Source organism: Kogia breviceps, chromosome 6 (genome assembly GCF_026419965.1).
Source record: "Kogia breviceps isolate mKogBre1 chromosome 6, mKogBre1 haplotype 1, whole genome shotgun sequence".
Lineage (NCBI taxonomy): Eukaryota > Metazoa > Chordata > Mammalia > Artiodactyla > Physeteridae > Kogia > Kogia breviceps.
This window is the reverse complement of record NC_081315.1, coordinates 77,805,014-77,828,568: the sequence shown is the minus strand read 5'-3', so window position 1 is coordinate 77,828,568 and position 23,555 is coordinate 77,805,014. Positions and strand designations below refer to the sequence as shown.

The 23,555-nt window shown below is 37.4% G+C and overlaps 2 protein-coding genes across 48 annotated transcripts in view; both read left to right on the top strand.

The window, feature by feature from the left end:
* PDCL2 (phosducin like 2) overlaps positions 1–4,807 on the top strand; it is a 44,655-nt gene extending 39,848 nt beyond the window's left edge. The window contains exons 5-6 of the mRNA XM_067036948.1: positions 792–1,000; positions 4,650–4,807. Coding sequence (XP_066893049.1) covers positions 792–1,000; positions 4,650–4,807 — 367 coding nt within the window. The remainder of the gene's footprint in view (positions 1–791; positions 1,001–4,649) is intronic.
* A 6,971-nt stretch (positions 4,808–11,778) lies between these two features.
* CLOCK (clock circadian regulator) overlaps positions 11,779–23,555 on the top strand; it is a 161,551-nt gene continuing 149,774 nt past the window's right edge. For 12 of the 47 annotated variants that reach the window (XM_067036131.1, XM_067036130.1, XM_067036104.1 and 9 more), the window contains exons 1-2: positions 12,199–12,417; positions 13,388–13,470. The gene's annotated coding sequence lies outside the window, so the exon portion shown is untranslated. Of the gene's footprint in view, positions 12,118–12,156; positions 12,418–13,387; positions 13,471–23,555 lie in introns of those variants that run through there. The other 35 variants (XM_067036138.1, XM_067036139.1, XM_059067589.2 and 32 more) reach the window with 21 other exon arrangements.

Below are 23,555 nucleotides of genomic sequence, written 5' to 3'. Positions count from 1 at the left end.
ACTTCAGATGTGATGATCTCATGTGGAAATAAACCCTTGATGAAGAGTTGGGATCCCTTTGTTTCAATTCAGAGCTGCTAAGGAGTCCCTAGATATGTCCTGTTTTTTTCTTTTATTTTTTCCTTCTTTCTCCTCCCCCCCACTGCCCCCCCCCCCCCGACCCCACCATGTGCTATAAACTAGGAACCGGCTTGCTTAAATTGATGCTATGTCAGATGTGGTTAGCTTCAGTTAGGCTGCAAATTCCTGTGGTAGCAAGCTTCATTCCCAGGCTATAACAGTGTTTGTAATAAAAATCAGAGAACTTGGGACTTCCCTGGTGGTCCAGTAGCTAAGGTTCCATGCTCCCAATGCAGGGGGCCCGTGTTCAATCCCTGGTCAGGGAACTAGATCCCACAAGATGCAACTAAAGATTCCACAAGATGCAACTAAAGATTCCACAAGGTGCAACTAAAGCTCCCACAAGATGCAACTAAATATTCTGTAAGATACAACTAAAGAAACTGCATGCCGCAACTAAAAGATCCCTCATGCTGCAACGAAGATCCTGCATGCCACAACTAAGACCCAGTGCAGGCAAATAAATAAATAAATATTTTTAAAAAAATCAGAGAACTCTATAGGTCATCATTACTAAAGGTAAAAATAGAGGATAGCAATTGATATGCTCTTATATTAAAAGAATATCTAAAGATATATTTTTGTCATGGAGATGTTTCACTTATTTTATTAGATTGAGATGAGTAGTCTTGTTTTTTTAACGACATTGTGTGTACTGTCTCTCTTTTTAGCATCCCAATGTGTTTGTTGGTTAACCAGCATCTTAGTCTCCTAGCAAGAAAGTTTCCTGAAACTAAATTTGTTAAAGCCATTGTGAATAGCTGTATTCAACACTACCATGACAATTGTTTACCAACAATTTTTGTTTATAAAAATGGTCAGATAGAAGGCAAATTCATTGGAATTATAGAATGTGGAGGAATAAATCTCAAGCTGGAAGGTAATGATGTTACTTTTAAATTCATTTGTAAAAAAACTTCTGTAAATTAACATATATCATAAAAGTTTATTTTCATAAAACGTAAGGTTTTTCCTCTTATTTCCTCTTACTTCTTTTTCTTCTTAGATGCCTCCAGATTAATTTTCCTACAGTAATACTATCATAACGCGCATTTGCTTAAATCCTTAATGGTTCCTTGTTTCAAATAAGTTAAAAATTCAAAATCATATGCTTGAAACTTTCAGCCCATCTATACAATTATACTTCTCAGTGCTTCCTAGTTGCTGCTCCAGCCAGGCTGGTCCTCAGCCACTATCCCAGATGCACTTAACTCATTTATGGCTTTATACTGTGTTTCATACTCTTTCCCTGTACCCCAAATACCCTACCCTACTTTTTTCTTCCATCCAAACCCTATTCCTTCATGGGTCTCCTAGGTTACCATTTATTCCATTATGTGATTCTGGACCAATTTATAATCTGTTTTCATCTTCTCTTCTGAACTTCTATAGCATATATTCTCTATACAACTTATTTTCCACTTACCTACATACTGTCAGATTTTGTTGGTTAACCAATTCCCTTTGAGTTTTGTCTCCCTAACAGGTACAAGGACTGTGCCTACTACTATTTTCTTTTTGGCAGTACACAGCACAGGAGTTTATATTTTTACCTTTTTAAATAATGTTTACTTTCTAACCTAGTTCTAAGACCATATTCTTCAGTTAGTCATTTCTTGGAACTGCTTTAATCCTGTATTATTAAAATCTTTCTCTCAGACAATCGTATTAAAGCCATTGTGAATAGCTATTTTTAACAGCTTTTCTTTCACTCTCTCATTCCCCTAAAATTGCTTTTGGCCTTACTAAGACCTCCAGTATTTTGATTGTTCCAGAATTTTCCTTCTACCAGTCTCTAAGGCCCCTCTTCATTTTACTACCTTGCTTTTTCAGCTTGTACCTTATCCTCTAAATTTAAAAACTACATAATACAGACAATAATATAGTAAATATTCATGTAATCATTACCAAAAATAACAAATGTGAACATTTGTTCATGTTTGCTTCAGCTATTTGTTTATTATTGAAAAAACAGTACAGATATTGTTGAGGTTGCCTGTATTTCCATTCCTAATCCTGTTACCCTCCCTGCCTCACTAAGCAATCACTATCATGAATAGCATGTTATCTGGTCCATGCTTTTTAAAATTGTTATATTTGAAAAAAATTTTTTAATTGTAAAATACACATAACATGAAATTTACCATTTTAACCATTTAAAAATATACAATACAGTATTATTAACTGTAGTTATTGTGGTATACATTACATAGCTGGGACTTAATTTATAAATAATGTTATTTTATTTCATCATTTTAAAGTATATCTTTAAGTGACATTAAGTATTGATATATTTTCACTGTTGTGCTGCTATCATCACCATTATCCATCTCTAGAACTCTTTGTATCTTGCATAACTGCAACTCTATATACTTAAACAATAACTCCCTATTCTCTGCTCCCTCCAGCCCCTGGCAACCACCATTCTGCTTTCTACCTCTGAATTTGACTCCTCTCAGTGAATCATAGAGTGTTTGTCCTTTTGTGACTGGCTTATTTCACTTGGCATAATGTCCTCAAGGTTAATCCATGTTGTAGCATGGGTCAGCATTTCCTTCCTTTTTAAGGCTTTAAGGCTGAATAATATTCCATTGTATGTTTTTATAGCACATTTTGTTTGCCCATTAAATGTGTTGATGGAAAGATTTATTGCTTCTATCTTTGGCTGTTGTGAATAATGCTGCTATGAACATGGACATGCAAATAACCTGTTCTAGTCCCTGTTTTCAGTTATTTTGAGTGTATACTCAGAATTAGAGTTGCTAGATCATATGATAATTCTACTTTAATTTTCTGAGCGACAGCATACTGTTTTCCATAGGGGCTGCACCATATTGCACTCCCACCAGCAGTACACAGGAGTTCTAATTTCTCTGCATCCACACCAACACCTGTTATGTTCTGTTTTGTTTTTTAAAATAGTAACCATCCTAATGGATGTGATGTGTTTTTCCCCCACTGGCTTTTAATATTTCCAGTGTCATTTTTCAGGATTAAAAAAAATGCTTCAATCTGTTTCTGAAATTTCTACTATGTTCCACTGGTCTGTTTGTCTATCCCTGAATCAATATAGCACTGTGTTAATTACTGTACCTTTCTAACACTCTAGTTGTCTCTAGTAGGGCAAGTCTTTTTCAAAATTTAATATAAATGTTGGAATTAGTCAAGTTCTGTGAGAAATACTGTTGGTTAGTTATTAGAATTATATTTATAGATTAATTGTTGGAGACTTGATATCCTAATAATAGTGAATGTTCCTATCCATGAATAAGATATAGCATGTCACTTATTTTGGTCTTCTTTCATTTTTTGGTAATGTTCCTCATAAATATAATATATTTACAGTTGGCCCTTGAACAACACAGGGGTTAGGAACACTGACCCCATGCAGTTGAAAATCCACACATAACTTTACAGTTGGCCCTCTATATTTGCAGTTCTGCATCTGTGGAGTCAACCAACCATGGATCATGTAGTAGTATACTATACATTTACTGAAAAAAATCCACGTATAAGTGAACCCCTGCAGTTCAAACCTGTGTTGTTCAAGGGTCAATTGTATTACTTTTCATAATGTAATATATTTTGTAATTTTCCTCATAAGTGTATTTTGTAATTTTCCTCACAAATGGTCTGTTCATTTATACAGTGCTTAGGAATAAATTTAACAAATAAGGAATTTGCAAGGTTGGGGGATTTGGGTTATCAGTTCAATTCTTTTCAGTTTCTCTCTTGAATATGTTTTCGTAATTCACATTTTTGTTGAAATTTTCCCACTAAAATTTTCAAATGTATTGGCATACTTTTTTTCTCATAGTAGTCTCATGGCTTTAAAATCTTTATCTTGGTTATGCCCCATGTAAAATCTTTATATTATTTGGTTTCTTTCCTTTACTTGTGATCATTTTTGCCCAAGGTGTGTCTATTAGTCTCTTCAAAGAATCAACTTTTGATTTTTTTGGTCACCTCTAATGATTTTGTTTTTCTACTTTTGCTAAAGTCTTGTCTTCATTATATGCCTCATTCTGCTTTCTTTGGGTTTACTTTATTTTTTTCCCTAACTTCTTGATTTGTACTTTCAAAGCACTATTTTCAGTCATTTTAAAATAAACTTTTTTTTTTTTTTTTTTTTTTTTTTTCGGTACGCGGGCCTCTCACTGCTGTGGCCTCTCCCGTTGCGGAGCACAGGCTCCGGACGCGCAGGCTCAGCGGCCATGGCTCACGGACCCAGCCGCTCCGTGGCATGTGGGATCCTCCTGGACCGGGGCACGAACCCGCGTCCCCTGCATCGGCAGGCGGACTCTCAACCACTGCGCCACCAGGGAAGCCCTTAAAATAAACATTTTTACCATAATTTCTCCCTTTAAGTATAACTTTGCTGTATCCAATGTGTATCTTGATACAGTACTTTCATTGTAATCTAGTTCTAAATATATCATCATTTCCACATTAATTTTATTAGAGTCAACTTGTTTCATATAAATGTTCCAAGATTTTTATCTGATTTATTGATGGATTATTTATTGCAGAACTTGAATGGAAGCTAGCAGAAGTTGGAGCAATACAGACTGATTTGGAAGCAAACCCCAAAAAAGTCATTATAGATGTGATGGTATCTTCAATTAGAAACACTTCTATTTATGATGACACTAATAGTTCAAACAGTGATAATGATGATACCAAATAGAAATATTTAATAAATAGCTTTAAAGTGTTTATAAATGGAATATTTTATTTGCCACTGCCTTTATAATCAAAGATCAGAAAATTCATAAATAAATCTTTTTATATTAGAATTATAGCTTATATGTCATTATAAAAATTTTCAGGTATTTTAGAATATTCATTGCCTCCAACAAAACTAGAATTTGTACTGAACCCTTAATATTTTTTTGTGATTTATCCTTTTTCGGATCCTTATTGGACAAAAACAAAAATATTACAAGTCCCCTGTGTTGCCTGCTCACTTCCAAAGAGGGCTATGGATAAAAATGATGAAAGAGAACCATGAAATTTCATTTAATTTACTTCAATCAATATTAAAGTCTATTATTTAGGGGCTTTGAATGAAAATACTTAAATTTATGACCATACGACTTTTCTTTGAAATCTCTTACCTATTAAAAAAATTAACCAATGAATAGAAAAAATGCAATTTAAAGATTCTTAAAAGTACACAAGAAACTTCTCCACTCATTAAAAAGTTTTTAATAGTTGTTCTATTATTAAGTTAGAAAATATTGACTTACTAAGTATACTCACAGTTAGGCTACAGAATCATTAGAACTGTATGACATTGTTAAGTCATACAATGTAAGTTTCTAAATCATGAGGAGAAGTGAGAAAAATATATTGTGAGGCTTACGTATGTTTTAATAGTAATCACAGAAGAATTCATCCTGAGAAAATATGTAATACGAGGACACTGAAGAAGACCTGCAGGATGTTTTATCTTGGCTTAATAATTAACACCACTTTTAGAGAAAATGGTGTTAAATCCAGCATGTAATAATAGTTCAATAACAGATTTTATTCTTCTACTATTTTTGTATTGATGACCCATCATACTGATTATGGATATTCACTGATGTCTGTGAGAGAATCTTGACTTTAAATGATTAGATTACAAAAATAAATTGGTGATAATTGAGGCAGTTTTACACGGAATCAGAAAAGGCTCTTTGCTGTTCTTGGGGGTGAGTTGGGATCACAGAGGCTGCAGAGAATGATGAAGTAGAAGGAAAGTTAAACACAGATTGAGTAAGGTAATGATAATTTATTTCACCAGATAAGGTAAAATCAAGTGATCTAACTTTGGAAAGAATCAGGAAGACCCCTTCTGAGATGGCAAAGAAAGGTTTTGAAAATATACATACTGGGATGAAGGGAAGGAAAGTTGGGAGTTGCACACAGTGGTCTTTATTATAGCTTTATGCATACATATCATAGACATAATTACCTATAAGATCCAACTCCTGCAGTTCTCTAACAAATGGATGGAAAATTTCCTACTGAGGATAAAACAGTTGTGGAAGTTAAGGGAAAAGCCATATTATCATAAAGTTAAAATGTAACTTTAATGCCGTCTAATACATATAAGTATAAACATTATTTCCCTTCCAATTGAAACTAAATGCAAAAGGTTCCCCTAAATGTAATCTTTTTCTAGTAAATCCATACTTGCCTATTTCCTTTTTAAAGTTAAAATTAACAGAGGAAGTACTAAAAGTATTTAAGATGTCTGAATAAAAAGATCCAGATTTCTTTGAACTGAACTCAAATCCACCAGGTGGCAGTAGTTTTTACATACAAGCACAGTTCATGAAAACTTTAACATTTGTAAAATTCATAAAATTATAGCATGTTAGAGGTGGCTGGTTTTGATTCCAGCCTCAGCCTCATTCAAGAAACGCACACACACGCACAAATACATTCTTCTAGCAAGTACTCATGCTTGCCAATACAGGTCGGTACTATTTCATACCCTACTTCATTTATACATTCTCACTTAAGTAGGGTATAAATAATTGTTAGAATGTGGGGGAATTATTTAATATTGTGTTTCCCATTTTATTGAATGAATTTTTATTTGCTGGGATACAAACTTAAAAGGTTTTTTGAAATTGCCAATATTCAAACATTTTTGACCTACAAAAATGGATATTTCATATAGCCAACCTAATATTTTTCTCTATTCCTTGCTGCCAACCGTGCTCTTCTGAAACTCCCTTCCCGCCTTTATAGGGTCTCTTATTGGTCAAAGTGTGGTCCTAGAATCAGCAGCAGCCCCAGGGAGCTTGTTAGAAATGCAGTCTCTGGCCCCATCCCAGATTAGCTGAATTGGAATTTTTGTGTTAATGAGATCCTCAGTTGATTAAGCTGCACTAGTTAGCAAGTCCCCTAAAGACATCTTGAACATATTCTTTAACTCTTCTCTCACACTTTTGGTTATGAAAAGTTTGTCTGGTTTAAAACTCCAATCTCAGTTCCCAGGCAAGTGTTCTCTGGCTGAACTTGTGACTCAGGAACTCTGAAGATGGAAGGTGGAGTTTGTTTTTAGCCAATTACTTCCCTCACTTTTCAAGGTCCATTCTCTGTGGTTTGGGGACTTGGGAGGGAGATTAAGGAAGAAAGGGATGTTTCTCTTAACTGGGTAAATACAATGCAAATTGCATCAAAATGTTCACTCTTTAATGGGCACATTGAGTTCTCCTAGAAACTCAGAGGCAGCCTCTCCACTGCACGGTTCCTAGATATGGGCCATCAGTCTGCAGCTCTTTCTCTTTTGATCTCTCTCAGTTCCCACTCCCAGAAGTATAACAGCCTCTTGCTGCTAGAATTTCTTTTCCCCTTAGGTGTCAAGATGTTTCAGACCCAGAGGGCAGCTTCTCCCCAGCACTGATGGACCCTGTAGAAATTTACATATCCTTGCCATGCCAAACTGTAGGAGTTTCATTATTCCAGCCCACTTCCTGGCTAGCTGTTTCTCTCCAAGTCTCTATCCTCCTGTTCATGTAGTTGGATGCAGAGTATATCAACAACCTGCAAGAGACGAGATGCCCGTCTCTTACAGTCACTGCAGTTTCTCTAGCTGATTCTGTTGGAGCCTTGCTCACTTAACTTAGAGTGGGGTGGGGAATAAATGGGAAATGAAAAGCCACAGTGCTCTCCAGGAACCTCGTAAGACATGGCTCCAATGATTCTCTCATCCTCCTCTTCTCATGTGTTCTGCTTATATGCCTGAAAAGTGGGAGTGGGAGGTTTTGACCATGTTAGGTCCAGTTTTGTCCAGCTTGTAGTCTTGGCTGAAGGAGTAAGTATCTGGGTCCAAATGTAAGCAGCTGTTTAGAGGGTGAGTACTTCATGTTCTTTGTTGCCTATTTTGGACCTCATTCAGCAGCCTCTCATACAGGTGTTAGCTGTGTCTATTATAGTGTTATATATTCTTGTGGGTCCTCAAATACTCAATTATTAACACAGTACTAGTGTTTCACTAACCATTTTCAGTTTATCTCGCCTTTGTACTTTAATACATATTGCTAAGTTTACCTCCTGAGAAGACTATAATCTGCCTACACTCATAATTTTGAATATAAGAATGATCCTAAAAATCTTCTAGCACGTTTTAACTTTCATCTCATTCATTCATTCATTCAATTATTCATTTAACTCAAGCATTAAAATGGATGCTGCATGTACAGTGGTGAAGAAAACACATGGTTCTTGCCTCCTGGAATCTACCCTGTAGTGGTGACAGGGGGAAGCTAGTTAATAGATAAGAAAATATCAAAAAAAGCACAGTAATGGAGAATAACTGTGGGTACTATGTGTGGGGCGCAGGTGAGAGGTAGGAGGGAGACCTCTTAATAAGGTAGTTAGATTTTTGAGACATGAAGATTGAGGAGGAACCAGCCAGGAGAAAAGGTAGGAGGGTGGTCCAGGCAAGGGCACAGCATGTACCAAAGTCTGAGAATACAGAGAGATTAGCAAGGAACTGGAAGTGTTACAGGAAAAGAAGAAAATGGTAGGACATGAGGTTGGAGAGGTAGCAGGGGCTAGATTAAAGAGGTTATTATGGCCACAGTTAGGAATTTGGATATAATGGGAAACAATAAGGATTTTAAGTAGGAACATGTGATTTAATTTATATTTTTATTTATATTTTTAAAAGAATATTCTTGCTGCTCTGTGGAGAACAGATTGAAGGGAGCATCTAAGATATCTGAGATAGTCAAGAGGAGACATCAGATAGACAATTGGATATGTGTTTGGAACCCAAAGGAGAGGTGTAGGCTGGAGTTGTAAATCTATGAGTTGTTTCAACCATTCCTAGGGTTTCAACAACATATCATAAAAATCTAAAACTACCCATCCTTATCACCTAACCTTTCTGCAGTAGTTTGTAATTTACAATTGATCATCACCATTCTGAGATGCTTTTCTTCTCGCTTTACAGATAAATACCCTGATGCTCAGAGAAATTACTTAACTTGCTCAGTGTCTCTTAGTAAGTATTTGTCAGGATTTCAGCCTAGACTTTTGATTACAAAGTCTATAATAACACCTCATATTATTGACCTCCCTCTATTTTAAAGGATCTAGAAAGGATAAGAGTAATTGATTAAACCATGAAGGATTCTTAAAAAACAAAACCCAAAACAGCCCTAACAGTATATTCCCTATTATGCATATCAAACTTCCCATGTTCCAATTCACCTTAAACAATAGTGGTAAAACTAGGAATGTCAAGGAAAGGATGGATGAGAGAGGTATTATGAAAGAACAGAAAGGACATAAGGACACAGGGAACTAGGGAAAGAAATTGAGCAAGAGATGTAAGACCTATACATAAAGGAACATCATTAATAATAGCCAATATGGGATTTCTTATGTACCAGGTAGTACCATACACACACACACACACACACACACACACACACACTATCTATATTCTATATCTTCTCTCAATTATCCTATGAGACAGGATTATTATCCTTTATTTACAGATGAGGAAAGTGAAGAACAGAGAAATAACTCAGAGTCATGCAGATATTAAGTAGTGGGGCTGGAATAAATCCTGGCCTTTAATTCCCAATTCTGTACTCTTAGCCACTAAGTTATATTGCCTCCATCAAGACATCAACTGTGGAGATCAGTTGGGAAGGGAGTTGGAAATGCTCAGTTTAAATTATAGCAAGGTGGACAAGAAGAAATGAACAATATTTGACATAAATTGTGTTTAAGGAGAGGATTTAGGCTGGGGTCTATTAAATTTAGGGTCTATTAAACTATGAGGCAGGATTTTTCTTTTAGGGAAAAGTGGAGTCTGGCAGTTGGAAATGTGACTAAAAATATCTGATACAGTTTTCGTCTTGGAGAGAATATGGGCAGAACGATAAGTTGTGAACTGAGCAACGGGAAATGTCTGAGTGGTGGCAGAGGACTGAGCAGAAAAATGGGATTATCAACAGGTCTTGGTAAATGATTAAATACATAAAGTAAGAGAGGAAGGAGTCAAAGATGAACATGATATAATTCCTAGTGAGTAAGGACAATGGAACCATTAAAAAGGGCAAAGGTGTTTTTGAAGATATGTGGTTCTAGATGATGCAGAATATGAGATCACTTTCTCTAGAATAAAATCCAAACATCCACATCCTAGGAAAAGCATTCAAACCCTCTTGTCTAGTTGAAACCTTCCTTATCAGTATTATTAATCTTGCCTCATCTCTTGCTTACCAGTATGTTAGGACTCGTGATTGCAAGTGACAGAAAACTTCTCATTGGTTTAAGCAATAAATACATGAAAGAATTTATTGAGTAACTTAGCTGAAATTTCCAGAATTATCTAGTCCACAATGGATTCAGGACATCAAACATGTCTCCAGGCCAAATCTCCATTTTTGAATCTGCTTTCTTCCATGTTGCCTTCTTTCTCAGAATCTGTGAGTGGGAAGATGGCTTCAGGCTTCCATTTTTCCAGACTTAAATCCACTGGAAAAAAGAGATCACCCTTCTTAGTAAGTCTAACCTAAGGCAGAGGATTAACTCAAATATGTTTTCCTCTGGAGTCCTTTCCCAGCCATATGGTCTGAGAGTGAAGAAAGGATGGCTCTCCAAAGGAAATGATCAGAATAGGGAAAGACTGCTAAGCAGGAAAAAAAATGTCTACTAAAATCCTGTCATATGATGACTCCATCATGCTTTCCCACTGTCGACAGAAAAATACTCAGGTGAATGATCAGGGATCTGAATAAGTTCCTCGATTCTGATGTTCCTTTTCTCTTGAGTACACTGCAAGAATTTGAAATGTTTACTGAGATGAATGTTACCTTGAAGGGAGGATTTTATAGTCACAACAGTTTATTTTTTGAAACAAGCAAATGGCTTCTATTTCAAACCCGAAGGACATTCATTAAAATATGAAAACTATTAGGAATTAGGAAAGTAAAAGATCTCTTTTCCAATAATTTTCAACTACTGAAATGTGCTTTCCCTTGTGGACCAAGTGTGTCTTAACCATAGAGGGAAGTAATTTCCCCCGAAGATAAGGGGGAGATATTCACACGTTTTTCTAACATGGGAAGCAGTGCAAATTAGGGTCCTGGTTTATCCCTACTGCTTCATCTCCCATCTTCCTTTATACTGTCACCTGGCCTTTAGGGCCAGGTAAAAAACTCCAAAGGAGCACATCCATACCTTCTTTGGCTTCCCTCCTCCAGCCAAGGATTCACGTCCGGTCTCCACAGGCCCACCCTCCAATAAGAAGCGACTAAAGCAGTGCACCTGCAGGAGAGGGGAAGGGAAGAGTCTGGAGATCCAGTCACCTTCACAAATCCCCTCTTCCAGTCCAAGGAAACAAAACGCAAGTGATAGCACTGGAAGGGGAAAACAGTCTTTCGCCCGCCAACACCCGAAATTTTTTTCCTGGCGTTGGCAAAATGATTTGCTTTTCAAGAGAGAGAGGGTCCGCTTTTTGGCCTCTGGATCCCTCATACAAGAAACTCTCCTTTCTCTCCTCCTCGCTCCTCGAATCCAGGGTGAAAACCAAAGCCGCCCTGACCCAAAGTTAACACTCCGGGGTCGGCCTCACCCTCAGCCGACCAGGCCCCGCCTCCCCTGCTTTCCAGTAACCGGTGCGGGGAAGGAGCGCCAGGGAGATCTCGGTTTTCCTGCATGGCCGGCGGCGGCCGCGGATCGCGCAAACGCGCGGCCCAAGGGAGCGGGAGTCCCCTTCTGCGCCTGGGAACCGCTCAGCAGCTCAGGGCTGCCTAACTGAGCAAGTCGCATGCGCACCGAGACGCGCCGGGAAAGGGAGAGTGAGGGGAGGGGCGAACGCAGAGCACCAGCCGTCGGAGCCCGCGGGGGTCACCGATGACGCATGCGCCGAGAAGGAGTGCAATCACAGCCTCGGCTTGCGGCGACCGGCTTAAAAAAGGAAACACCCGAGACCCAGAGGGCGAAGGAAATCTGGCTGTCGACGCGTGCGCGCTCCCGGTGAGTGGCGCCCCACCGGGTGGGCCTGGGGCGTGACGTCCGCCCGTAGGCTTGCCTGGGCGGCGCATGCGTGCTACCGGTGCTGGTGGAGGAGGGGAAGGAAAGGGAGGGGGAGGAGGAGCGGGAGGCAGTCGCGGTGAATTGTTTGGGGGTGGGTGGGGGGCGCCGCTCAGCCCCAGGTACTGCCTGAGCTGGGAGTCACGGCGTCTTCCGGGCGCAGCCGGGTTAGCTGTTCCGAGTCACCGCAGCTAGGCTCCAGGGTGGGGGAGGGAAGAAGCCGGAGCCGCCTCAAGCCACACGGTGAGGGCGCGGGGAAGGGGAGGGAGCGTGGGGCGGTGTGTACGGGGCCGGGGGGCGGCGGCCAGGGAAGGGGCGGGCGGGTGCTGAAGCCCAAGTTTTGCCTGTCGCCCTAGTGTGTCTTTTCTCGGGAGTTGGGGCGGAGGCCCGCCCCGCTTGAGGGGCCCTCCGGAAAAGCTGGGGTTACCTGCGGGGCAGGGGCGGGATTGGGGTGCACGGCGGGGCCGGGTGGCTGGAGCGCGTTCTTGGGCTGGGGCCGATTCGATTGGCAGAGCGGCCGGAAAAGCCGGAGACCGGGTGCGGAGAGGGCTTTCGCTTGGGACCCGTTAGGCCTTGTGACCCACTTTATTCCTGTCACAACTCGGGCACGTTTGGAGCTGAGCCCAATGGGGCGCCAGGACGGCCAGCTCCTCCGGGGAACCCCCGCCCTCCCGGCCCTCGGCCCTCGCGCCGCGGTCCGCAGTCCGTGCGGCGGCCACCGCCGCCCGTGGGCTGGTTCCGTTAGTAGTCGCGGTTTCGGGGCTCGGTCCCCGGGGAGCGTGTGGCTCCGCGCGTCCGACTCGAGCGACTGCGCGGGTTCGAGGATACCCCTCGCGGCGCCGCTCCTCTTTCCTTACGTCCACCCGCGCCCGCCTGCTCCCTGTCACCGCGGCAGCTGGCTCTTCTAGCTGCCTTTCCGCCGGCAAAGCCGGAATCTCTATCTAGTCCTGGAGCTCTGGCCCCAGGAGTGTAGTTTCCAACGCGTAGCGCCGCAGAGCTTATGTTCTTGAGTGCGTTTTCGCAGGTGTAGAAATCGTCCTGTTAGTAATAGTGAGCAGAATCCCGAAAGGTCAAAGCCTCGGCCTCTGACCTGGCAAATGAAATATCGAATCAGGTGGCGGTTTCTTGCTATCAGAATGCCACGCTCTACGACTTTAAGCCTTTCTAACCTAAAAAAAGAAAAAAAAAGAAAAACCAATGTCTTCTTTTACAGTGAAGGAAAAGCCCAAGAAGTAAAGAAACTTTTACAGTAATTGTTGATTTGGCTATTATGCTGATCCCCCGAATCAAAAAAAGGTAATTTCACTGAAGTTTGCATTCTAATTTGTAGCTTCATTTTAAGTGGTAAGAGGAGAAAATTGTGCGGCGTTTTCCCTCTACCCGGTTGAAAAATAAACGTTCTAAAAAGGATAAAATTTAGATAATGAGTTGCTTTCTCTGTTTAAAAATCTTTCGGGGGAAAAGAAACTAACTCAGGTGTTAAGTAGTTGACTGAACAGAATGTCATTAAAGGTTAGCCTGAAGAAGATAGATGGAAGTTGTGGTAGAACTAGTCATGCTCAGCTGTGAAAAGAAGAATGAGGAAGCTTTCTGTGTAATGATATGGAAAGATCTCCAAAATATGTTATAGAGCGGGGGGGAAAAAAAGCGAGATGCAGGACAGTGTGAATAATGTGCTGCTTTGTGTGTTAAGGGGGCACCCGTGGAATAAGAATACAGATTTGTGTTTGTTTTTCTAAGTACAAAGAAAGTCTGGAGTGATAGTGGAAAACTAACAATGATGGGGCGGAGGGAGAAGTAGCCTGATGAGGGGTGGGAAATGACATGCACACTGTATGTCCTTATATTTTAAAATATTTGTGACTATATTATGGGTTTATAAACTAGATTAAACAAAGTTCTCCTCTCCAAAATAATTTGCTATGTGGTTTTTTTCTGTTGCTTCCTAATTTATGGTAATTTTGGCTATTTTCAATATGGTTTCTTTTAATTTTTTTTAGGAAAATGAACTAAAATTGAAAGAAAGTTTAGGATAAGTTTGGCTATCTATACTTCAGTTTTTAAGAGGCTGAGGTTACCAGTTTAACTCTTAAAGATGTTTAGTCTTTTTTTGCTTTGCTAAAATATATGACGTTATTTACATTTGGCATTATGGCTGGATTATGCTGTTTTCAGAGCATAGTTTGTCCTCCCTTCCTTTCTTCCCCACGAATCGTAGTTGTATAAAATTTTACTTATTTTAACTCCAAAGTTGTCATGACAAATAGTTGGAGAATATGAACACTCCATTAAAGTGATAAAAGAATTGATTGTCCAGGTAGTTTGCTTTTCAGGTTGGGAAATGCTTTTTTCAAGGCAATCAGACATGAACCTCAGTGACATGTAAATTTATATTTGTATATATGTATATAGTAACTACTTATGGAAAATTAAACCGATAGTCAATGATCTGTTGGTGCAAAACACTAAAAACTTCTTACGACTTATGGATTGTTATAAGCAGTATGTAATTTTGGGGGGTGGGTACTCAAAATTCCTCTGGTGGCTAATGTTGTATAGTCAAAAGTAGTGAATGTTGAGTGACAGTTGCTCTGGGCATTTTTGTTATGTTACCAGCATTCCTTTTTATTTTGTAGGATAGGATAATTGTGTTACTTCTGTTTAATCTTTAGGTCTCCAGTAGCCAAACTTCTGCAAATGGCATTTAGTTTTCTTTTGAATTCCATGTGGATCTATTCAGTCTTTTTGAAAAAACAGAATCGCATTTCAAAATATTACTTAAAATTTTGTTTTTAACATAGAAATAAATCAATATTCATGAAAACTTAAAACAATACAATGTATATATAATAAGAGAAAACACCCTTTGCACACTTCAACTTTTTGTCACATCTCTCCCCAGAGATAACTGCTGCTAACACTGTTATATAACCTTCCAGTTCTTTTTTCTGTGCATTTACAAACATAGACTTTTCAATCTTGAAAATAGAATTATATTGATTGATCGTCTACTTTGCCAGTTTGCCTCTACTCTGGGCTGTTACGAACCCACAGGACAGGGAAATGACCTGGAGTATGTGAGAAAGTTTACCATGTAGTATATACACCTTAGGACATTCTCATCTTTTCACTTGTGAGGGGCTGGTTGGTTTGGGGTACATTTACAGAGTTTGTAGTGAGGTCTTAACTGGTGTGAGCTTATAAGACATGGATTCCATGGCTTTTATAGGACTCTTTAGTGTCCACATTCTAGCGTTTTCTCTGGGTTTTGACCTGATCAGTAGCTCACAGGTTAAACTTTGATTTTATTCTCCTGTACTTGCAGACCACTAGAAAGCCCCTTAGATTACATCAGCCTCTCCTGGTCCTCTGAAGTGAACCTAGGCAGGCTTTGTCCTTAACTAAGAGACATTGATTGACTTGGATGGAATCCAGCCTTGGATAGAATCCAGCCTTTGAAGCGGAAAGGGGAGAAGAGGCATTTTGGTCCGGTTTGTGCTTTACTGACAGCAGACAAGTTGCATGCATACTTCCATTCAGAGAGAACATTGCCCTTTTAATAGTTCCAGAGGTGGTGGGTTTTTTTTTTTGGTTTGTTTTGTTTTTTTAAACCAAGCTGCAAATAATTACCAAGACTTAATTCTTTTTAGGTGATAGAAAGTTGAGTATTAGTCAAGACACTTTACTAAGCTATGTGAGATACATAGAAAGATGCAGTATAATTGACCCTGCCCTCAGTGGGTTTGAAATCTAGTATGGTTAAAAGAGCATGTATGTAATGATTATAACACAAGATAGGAAATGATAGATTCCAGAAGAAAAACATACATGAGGTGTGTAAAGGTAAGACTATTTCTAGCTTTTTATTTTTGTGGGCATGGAGTTTGGAGGGAGAGTAGATATCTCAACGTTTTAAATAGTTGAGAAAGGATAGAACAAACTTATAAAGCTCAAATGTTAGCTCTTAAGGGGTAAGGAAGTAAGGAGTTAAATTGCATCCTCATAGCAGGCACTTATGAACAGTAATTGATAGTTTATTTTTGTTTGTTTGCTTTTTACTCTCTCCCACTGGAAAGAACCATTTGATGTTTTATTTGATCATTATAATACAGCCTCTCTTAGATTTCAGGATTTTAGGATAGGAGATTTAATTCTGCCAATTAACTATTGTCTACCATCTGATATGTCAGGCAGTGTTAGTATTAAAAGTAAATTGTTTTTTCCTGTCATGTTTTTTTCCCCTCAAAGCACATATTTAATGTCCCCTCTCCCCCACATATTTACTTCTGGTGCTGTGTCAAGTAAAATATTTATTTGCTGTACGTATTTTAAACTATGAAAGCAAACAACCATATGGTGAAAACTCAGAGTTCCACAGCAAAACTACCTTTTATTGTTTGTGTCTCTTTTCAGTTCTTTGCAGATGCATAAAGTAAAAAAATAATTTTAAAGTGTAGTTTCTTGTAAGCACTGTACCAGTGGACATTGTATTTTCTCCTTTTCTGAGTCTAAAATTCTAGATGGAGTTGCATGAATTATAGAATACATTTTAAGTGTCAGAGCAATTTAATTCTTGCTAATTGACTGATTTTTATAATGGCATTTATATTTATAGGTTGCTTTACAACCATTTGTTACTTATTTTTATAGCTCTGTTAGGTATAACTCCTGTGAATTAGGTGGGTAAGAGATTGCTGTTTTTCTCCATGTTTTTGATTATGCGAGTGTTAAATTACCTAAACTCCTCATAAGTGTAGTGTCAACTTTGAGTTATTAGTTATTTTAGGTGTGTATTTCATAAAGATGTTAAGTCTACTTATTTAAGTCTTAGAAGTCTACAGAAAAATCACTTGTAAAAAATAAATTTTTATGTATTATTTTTGACTTTCGTAGGATACTGTTTAGAATATGATTTACCTTTTATTTTTCAGAAATATTTTCTCTTTTTATATTAATAAGATCCAAGAATAAGACAAAAATTCCCATCTTTTTCAAAGAGGGCACATTTAATCAGATATGTACATTTCAAATTCCCATCCAAAATAGTAGAAAATGAAAATACAGATTGATTCATGTTCAAAATTTTGTGTTTAAAAAATAAAACACAAATGGGTGTTGCAACAATGAGGGTTAAACCATATACCTTGCCAAGAATTTATCATTTGCATTAAAATATGGCTGTAACGTAAATAGCTTATTTCTTTCTTAATCTCTTTCCCCCCAGTTATAAAAATAGTGTATCCCTAATGTAGAAAACTTGGGAAACATGCAGAGCATGAATTAAATTTTGAAAATACCACTGGAATTCTCACAACCACGAGACACCATTGTTAACCTTCTGAAATATCTTCTTCCTGTGTTTTGCTTAGCCACATCACATGTCTATAAGTGTACATAGACATCACATGTACACTAAAAGACGTGATGTTTACAGAATGGTCTCATAATGCATTGACTGTTGTGCAAACTATTCTATTCACTTAACAGTGAATCTTGAACATTTTTATGTCAGTATGTTTCTACAATATCATTATTTTTAATAGCTATGTTATATCCTCATTTATGTTTGCGTAAAATTTACTTACTGGTCTATTTACTTACTGGTCTATTTCTATGCAAGTTTTCAGTTTTTAAAATTATAAACAATGGGACTCCCCTAGCAGTCCGGTGGGTAAGACTCTGCGCTTCCACTGCAGGGGGCGTGGGTTTGATCCCTCATCGGGGAACTAAGATCCCGCATGCCCCATGGAGCAGCCAAATAATAATTAATTAATTAATTAATTAATTAATACTTTAAAAAATTATTTAAAAATGGTCACTTTTAGAAGTGACAGCATTAGTCATCCGGTAGAGTTGATACTTAAAAAAATTTCAATAGGATAGTCTTCAGAAGAATTAGAATTCAAGTAGAATTATACTGAATTTGTATTAATGTCGAGATTAAACAGAAATTTTGTGCTTTTTGTTGAAAAAATATGCCAGAAGCATATGATAAATTATGTAATATTGATTCATAATAATGAAGACTCCAAGATTTTTATAATGGTATATTTTCTTTCTAAGGTAGGTTTAACTTTGAATTTTATTAAAGTAACTTTGCATTTCACGAGCATACATGATTTTGATAGCAGTGCTCTTGAATAAGCCTTCAAGTAAGGTAGGAATCTATGAAGCAGTCTGCACACGCTCAATTAAAATTTAAGCTGTAACATTTTTTACAACAGAACAGAGAGTTTGTTTGATTGCTCCAAAAAACTTCCTTAAAAGGAAAGTCTGAATACCAAGAAAGAATAGTTTCACCCAAAGAATTGACATTACCTGTGTATAGGATTTCTGTGAAATTTTATTCAACCCTAGTTGAATAAAATTAGGTATCTATATCCTCTAGTTTAATCGAGGAGAAAAACTGTTAGGTTAAACTATTTTCAGGGGAAAATAGATATGATCTTAAAGTTTAATGCAGTAGTTTTAAGGTGTCTTCTGTTGCCTGTTTTTGGAAGGTACATATTTTATCAGGTTCCTATGACTATTACTTTAAAAAAATTTTTATTGGAGTATAGTTGATTTATAATGTGGTAGTTTCTGCTATACAGCAAAGTGAGTCAGTTATACATACACATATATACACTCTTTTTAAGATTCTTTTCCCATATAAGTCATGACAGAGTATTGCGTAGAGTTACAGTAGGTCCTTATTAGTCATCTATTTTATATATAATATGTGTATATGTCAATCCTACTCTCCCAGTTTATCCCTCTTCCTACCCCCCCCACCCTCTGGTAACCATAAGTTTGTTTTCTACATCTATAACTCTTATTTCTGTTTTGTAGATCAGTTTATTTGTACCATTTTTTAGATTCCACATATAAGGGATACCATATGATATTGTCTTTCTTTGACTCACTTCACTCAGTATGAAAATCTCTAGGTCCATCCATGTTGCTGTAAATGGCATTATTTTGTTCTTTTATATGGCTGATATTCCATTATGTATATGTACCACATCTTCTTTATTCATTCATCTATTGATGGACATTTAGGTTGCTTACATGTCCTGGCTATTGTAAATAGTGCTACAGTGAACATTGGGGGTGCATGTATCTTTTCAAATTATGATTATCTCTGGATATATGCCCAGGAGTGGGATTGCAGGATCATATGGTAGCTCAATTTTTAGTTTTTTTAAGGAACCTGCATACTGTTCTCCATAGTGGCTGGACCAATTTACATGCCCACCAACAGTGTAGGAGGGCTCCCTTTTCTCTACACCTTCTCCAGCATTTACTGTTTGTACATTTTTTGATGATGGCCATTCTGACTGGTGTGAGGTGATACCTCATTGTAGTTTTGATTTGCACTTCTCTAATAATTAGTGATATTGAGCATCCTTTCACGTGCCTCTTGGCCATCTGTGTGTCTTCTTTGGAAAAATGTCTGTTTAGGTCTTCTGCCGATTTTTTGATTGGGTTGTTTGTTTTTTTGAGCTGCATGAGCTGTTTGTATATTTTGGAGATTAATACCTTGTCGGTTGATTCCTTTGCAGGAGGGTTGTCTTTTCATTTAGTTTATGGTTTCCTTTGGTGTGCAAAAGCTTTTAAGTGTAATTAGGTCCCATTTGTTTATTTTTGTTTTTTTTTTTCTTTCATTACTCTAGGAGGTGGATTGAAAAAGATCTTGCTGCAATTTATGTCAAGAGTGTTCTGCCTATCTCTATGACATAAATCACAGCAAGATTCTTTTTTGACCCACCACCTAGAGAAAGGGAAATAAAAACAAAAATAAACAAATGGGACCTAATGAAACTTAAAAGCTTTTGCACAGCAAAGGAAACCATAAGCAAGACGAAAAGACAACCCTCAGAATGGGAGAAAATATTTGCAAACGAAACAACTGACAAAGGATTAATCTCCAAACTATGCAAGCAGCTCATGAAGCTCAATGTCAAAAAAACAACCCAATCCAAAAATGGGCAGAAGACCTATATAGACATTTCTCCAAAGAAGATATACAGATTGCCAACAAACACATGAAAGGATGCTCAACATCACTAATCATTAGAGAAATGAAAATCAAAACTACAATGTGGTATCACCTCACATCAGTCAGAATGGCCATCATCAAAATATCTACAAACAATAATGCTGGAGAGGGTGTGGAGAAAAGGGAACCCCTCTTGCACTGTTGGTGGGAATGTAAATTGGTACAGCCACTGTGGAGAACAGTATGGAAGTTCCTTAAAAAACTAAAATAGAACTACCATATGACCCAGCAATCCCACTACTGGGCACATACCCTGAGAAAACCATAATTCAAAAAGCGTCATGTACCACAATGTTTATTGCAGCACTGTTTACAGTAGCCAGTACATGGAAACAACCTAAGTGTCCATCAACCGATGAATGGGTAAAGAAGATGTGGCACATATATACAATGCAGTATTACTCAGACATAAAAAGAAATGAAATTGAGTTATTTGTAGTGAGGTGGATGGACCTAGAGTCTGTTATACAAAGTGAAGCAAGTCATAAAGAGGAAAGTAAATACTGTATGCTAACAGATACATATGGAATCTGAAAAAAAAGGTTCTGAAGAAACTAGGGGCAGGACAGGAATAAAGACGCAGACATAGAGAATGGACTTGAGCACACGGGGAGGAGGAAGGGTAAGCTGAGACGAAGTGAGAGAGTGGCATGGACATATATACACTACCAAATTTAAAATAGATAGCTATTGGGAAGCAGCCGCAGAGCACAGGGAGATCAGCTCAGTGCTTTGTGACTACCTAGAGGGGTGGGATAGGGAGGGTGGGAGGGAGATGCAAGAGGGAGGGCATATGGGGATATATGTGTAAGTATAGCAGATTCACTTTGTGATGCAGCAGAAACTAACACACCATTGTAAAGCAAATATACTCCAATTAAGATGTTAAGAAAAAAAAAGTGTTCTGCCTGTTTCCTCTAAGAGTCTTATGGTATCCGGTCTTCCATTTAGGTCTTTAATCCATTTTTAGTTTATTTTTGTGTATGGTGTTAGGGTATGACTATTACTTTTGATAGTGACTGCTTTTTGCTTTTTTCTTTTTTGTCATGAAAATAGGAAATTTTGAGGTGTTTATTTTTCCATTTATTCTCAGTGACATGATCAGATTACTAAAATATCTGGTTTTATTCTAAATAAAGATTATTATTATTTATTACCTGAAATTTAGTAACGAAGACAGCAAACTACTTTAAAGATCTTAATTAGTTACATTTATAGTGTGGTATAGGGATGAAGAGTGCACAGCTCTATAAGCTAGCCTGCTTGGCATTTACATCCTGGTTTTATTGCTAGTGATTGGACAAATGTTACCTTAATTTCTCATCTGTAAAATGAAGATAATACTAGTTCATAATATTATGTGAGAATTAAACAACATGTGCAAAGTAATTAGAATAATGAGTATTTATCACATAGTTAATTGTTCAGTAAATGTTAGCTGTTATTATTTCCGTTGTTTTGTTACCTTCATAGTGTGTACCAAACATGGCTCTTATCATTTTTTGGAGGGAAGTTCCAATTTCAATAAGTTGCTTAGAGTTTTGTATCTACATAGAGAGTTTGGGAGTACTTGACCTTTTTATGTGACTCAGAACAATGAAAAAGTTACTAGAAGGTGTTGCTAGGGTGTTGCTAGGTATTGCATATTTCTTTGAGATACTTTTGCCAAATCGAGTTATGGAAAACCGGTGACTTTTTTTCTATGTCGAAACTTAAATTTTAGTTGAAACAATATTAGAAATTATTTAGGAAAAACCCACAAATTAAAATGAAATATATTAGAACTCAAATTTTATTTTACAACTTTAACTTATGTAGTTGTATAGAAATTTCACAAGATTTTATTAGAAGCAAGAAGAGAAATGAGAGAAACATTAGTTAATGGAAAATGCTGTCTCCATCTCTTACATGGTAATTTTTGTCTCCATCAGAAATGGTGATGATATAATATATCTGTAATTATAAAGGTGTCTGTTTCACCAGTAGTTTATTGTATGAAACAGGTTTACGTTGTTTAGCTTCTTTTTACACTTGATCGCATTCTTATATTTTTCTTTAAGTCTCCTGTTGGGGCTGATCATTATTAAAACTTAAGACTTTTTTCTTTTGAAAATAATTTTTGTGGTTTTTATAAAAATGAGTTTTGTTCCTTGGGAAAGAGTTAAAGTACCAAAAACTACAAAGAAAATCTATGATGAAAAAAATCACCCAAAATCTCAGGGATAAATCTCTATTAATTTTTTTTCCAGCGTTTTCTAAGGCAGTTGGGATGGGTGTGGGTGTGCGTGTATGTATGTACATGTACATGTTACAATTTTATAGCAAGTGAAATATATGCAGTTTTATAAACTGCTTTTTTCCTCTCATCATGTTTTCTGTATATCTTTACTTGTAATGTTTTCATTATTTTTATCTAGTCTTAGTCTTTTACTTTGTTTTCAGTTGACCCTTGAGCATTGTGGCAGTTAGGGGCAGTAACCACCTGTGTGGTTGAAAAGGTCGAAAATCCACGTATAACTTTTAGTGGGTCCCTCCATGGTTCATCCATATATGCAGTTCCTCAGTATTCAGGGTTCCACATCCTTTAATTCAACCAACCGCGGATTGTTTATTATTGAAGTATTGGGTTGGCCAAAAAGTTCGCTTGATTTTAAGTAAAAATAGAAGACGTATTTCATTTTCACCAAGAAATTTATTGAACAGCGTAATCATTAACCGAACGAACTTTTTGGGGAACCCAGTATTTACTATTGGGAAAAAAATCTGTGTACAGGTGGACCTGTGGAGTTCAAACCTGTGTTGTTCAAGGGTCAGCTGAAATTCATTTACGTTTTTGCTGATAATAGCCAAGTTTGTAACCACCATCAGCTTTGACTTTTCTTTGAGTCAAATGCAAAACATCTGTTTTGCATTCCTTTTTATCCCTTCTATCTTGCTCTTTTTTTGGTGTTAATCTAATTAGTTTTCCTGTTTTTCCTCCTATTAATTTGTTAGTTATATTTTCTTTCATTATACCTTTAGTGGTTATTCTAGAGGTTAAAACAAGCATACTTACAATACAAATTACATATAACACAGATAATACAAATTATTACTTTTACCATTCCCCAATAATGACAGCTTCTTCCACATTAACTCATACTCCAGCCTTTTTTCATTGTTATTGTTCTGTATTTTATTTAAACATATTTTAAACTCCACAAAATAGTATGGTTTTGGACAGTCAATTTTTGTTCATGTTTACCCTTTCCAGGGTTCTTCCTTACTGCATTTCTGTTTCTGTCGGGGATCATTTTCCTTCTGTCTGAATAGCTTCCTTTAGTAGTATGTATTTTAATAC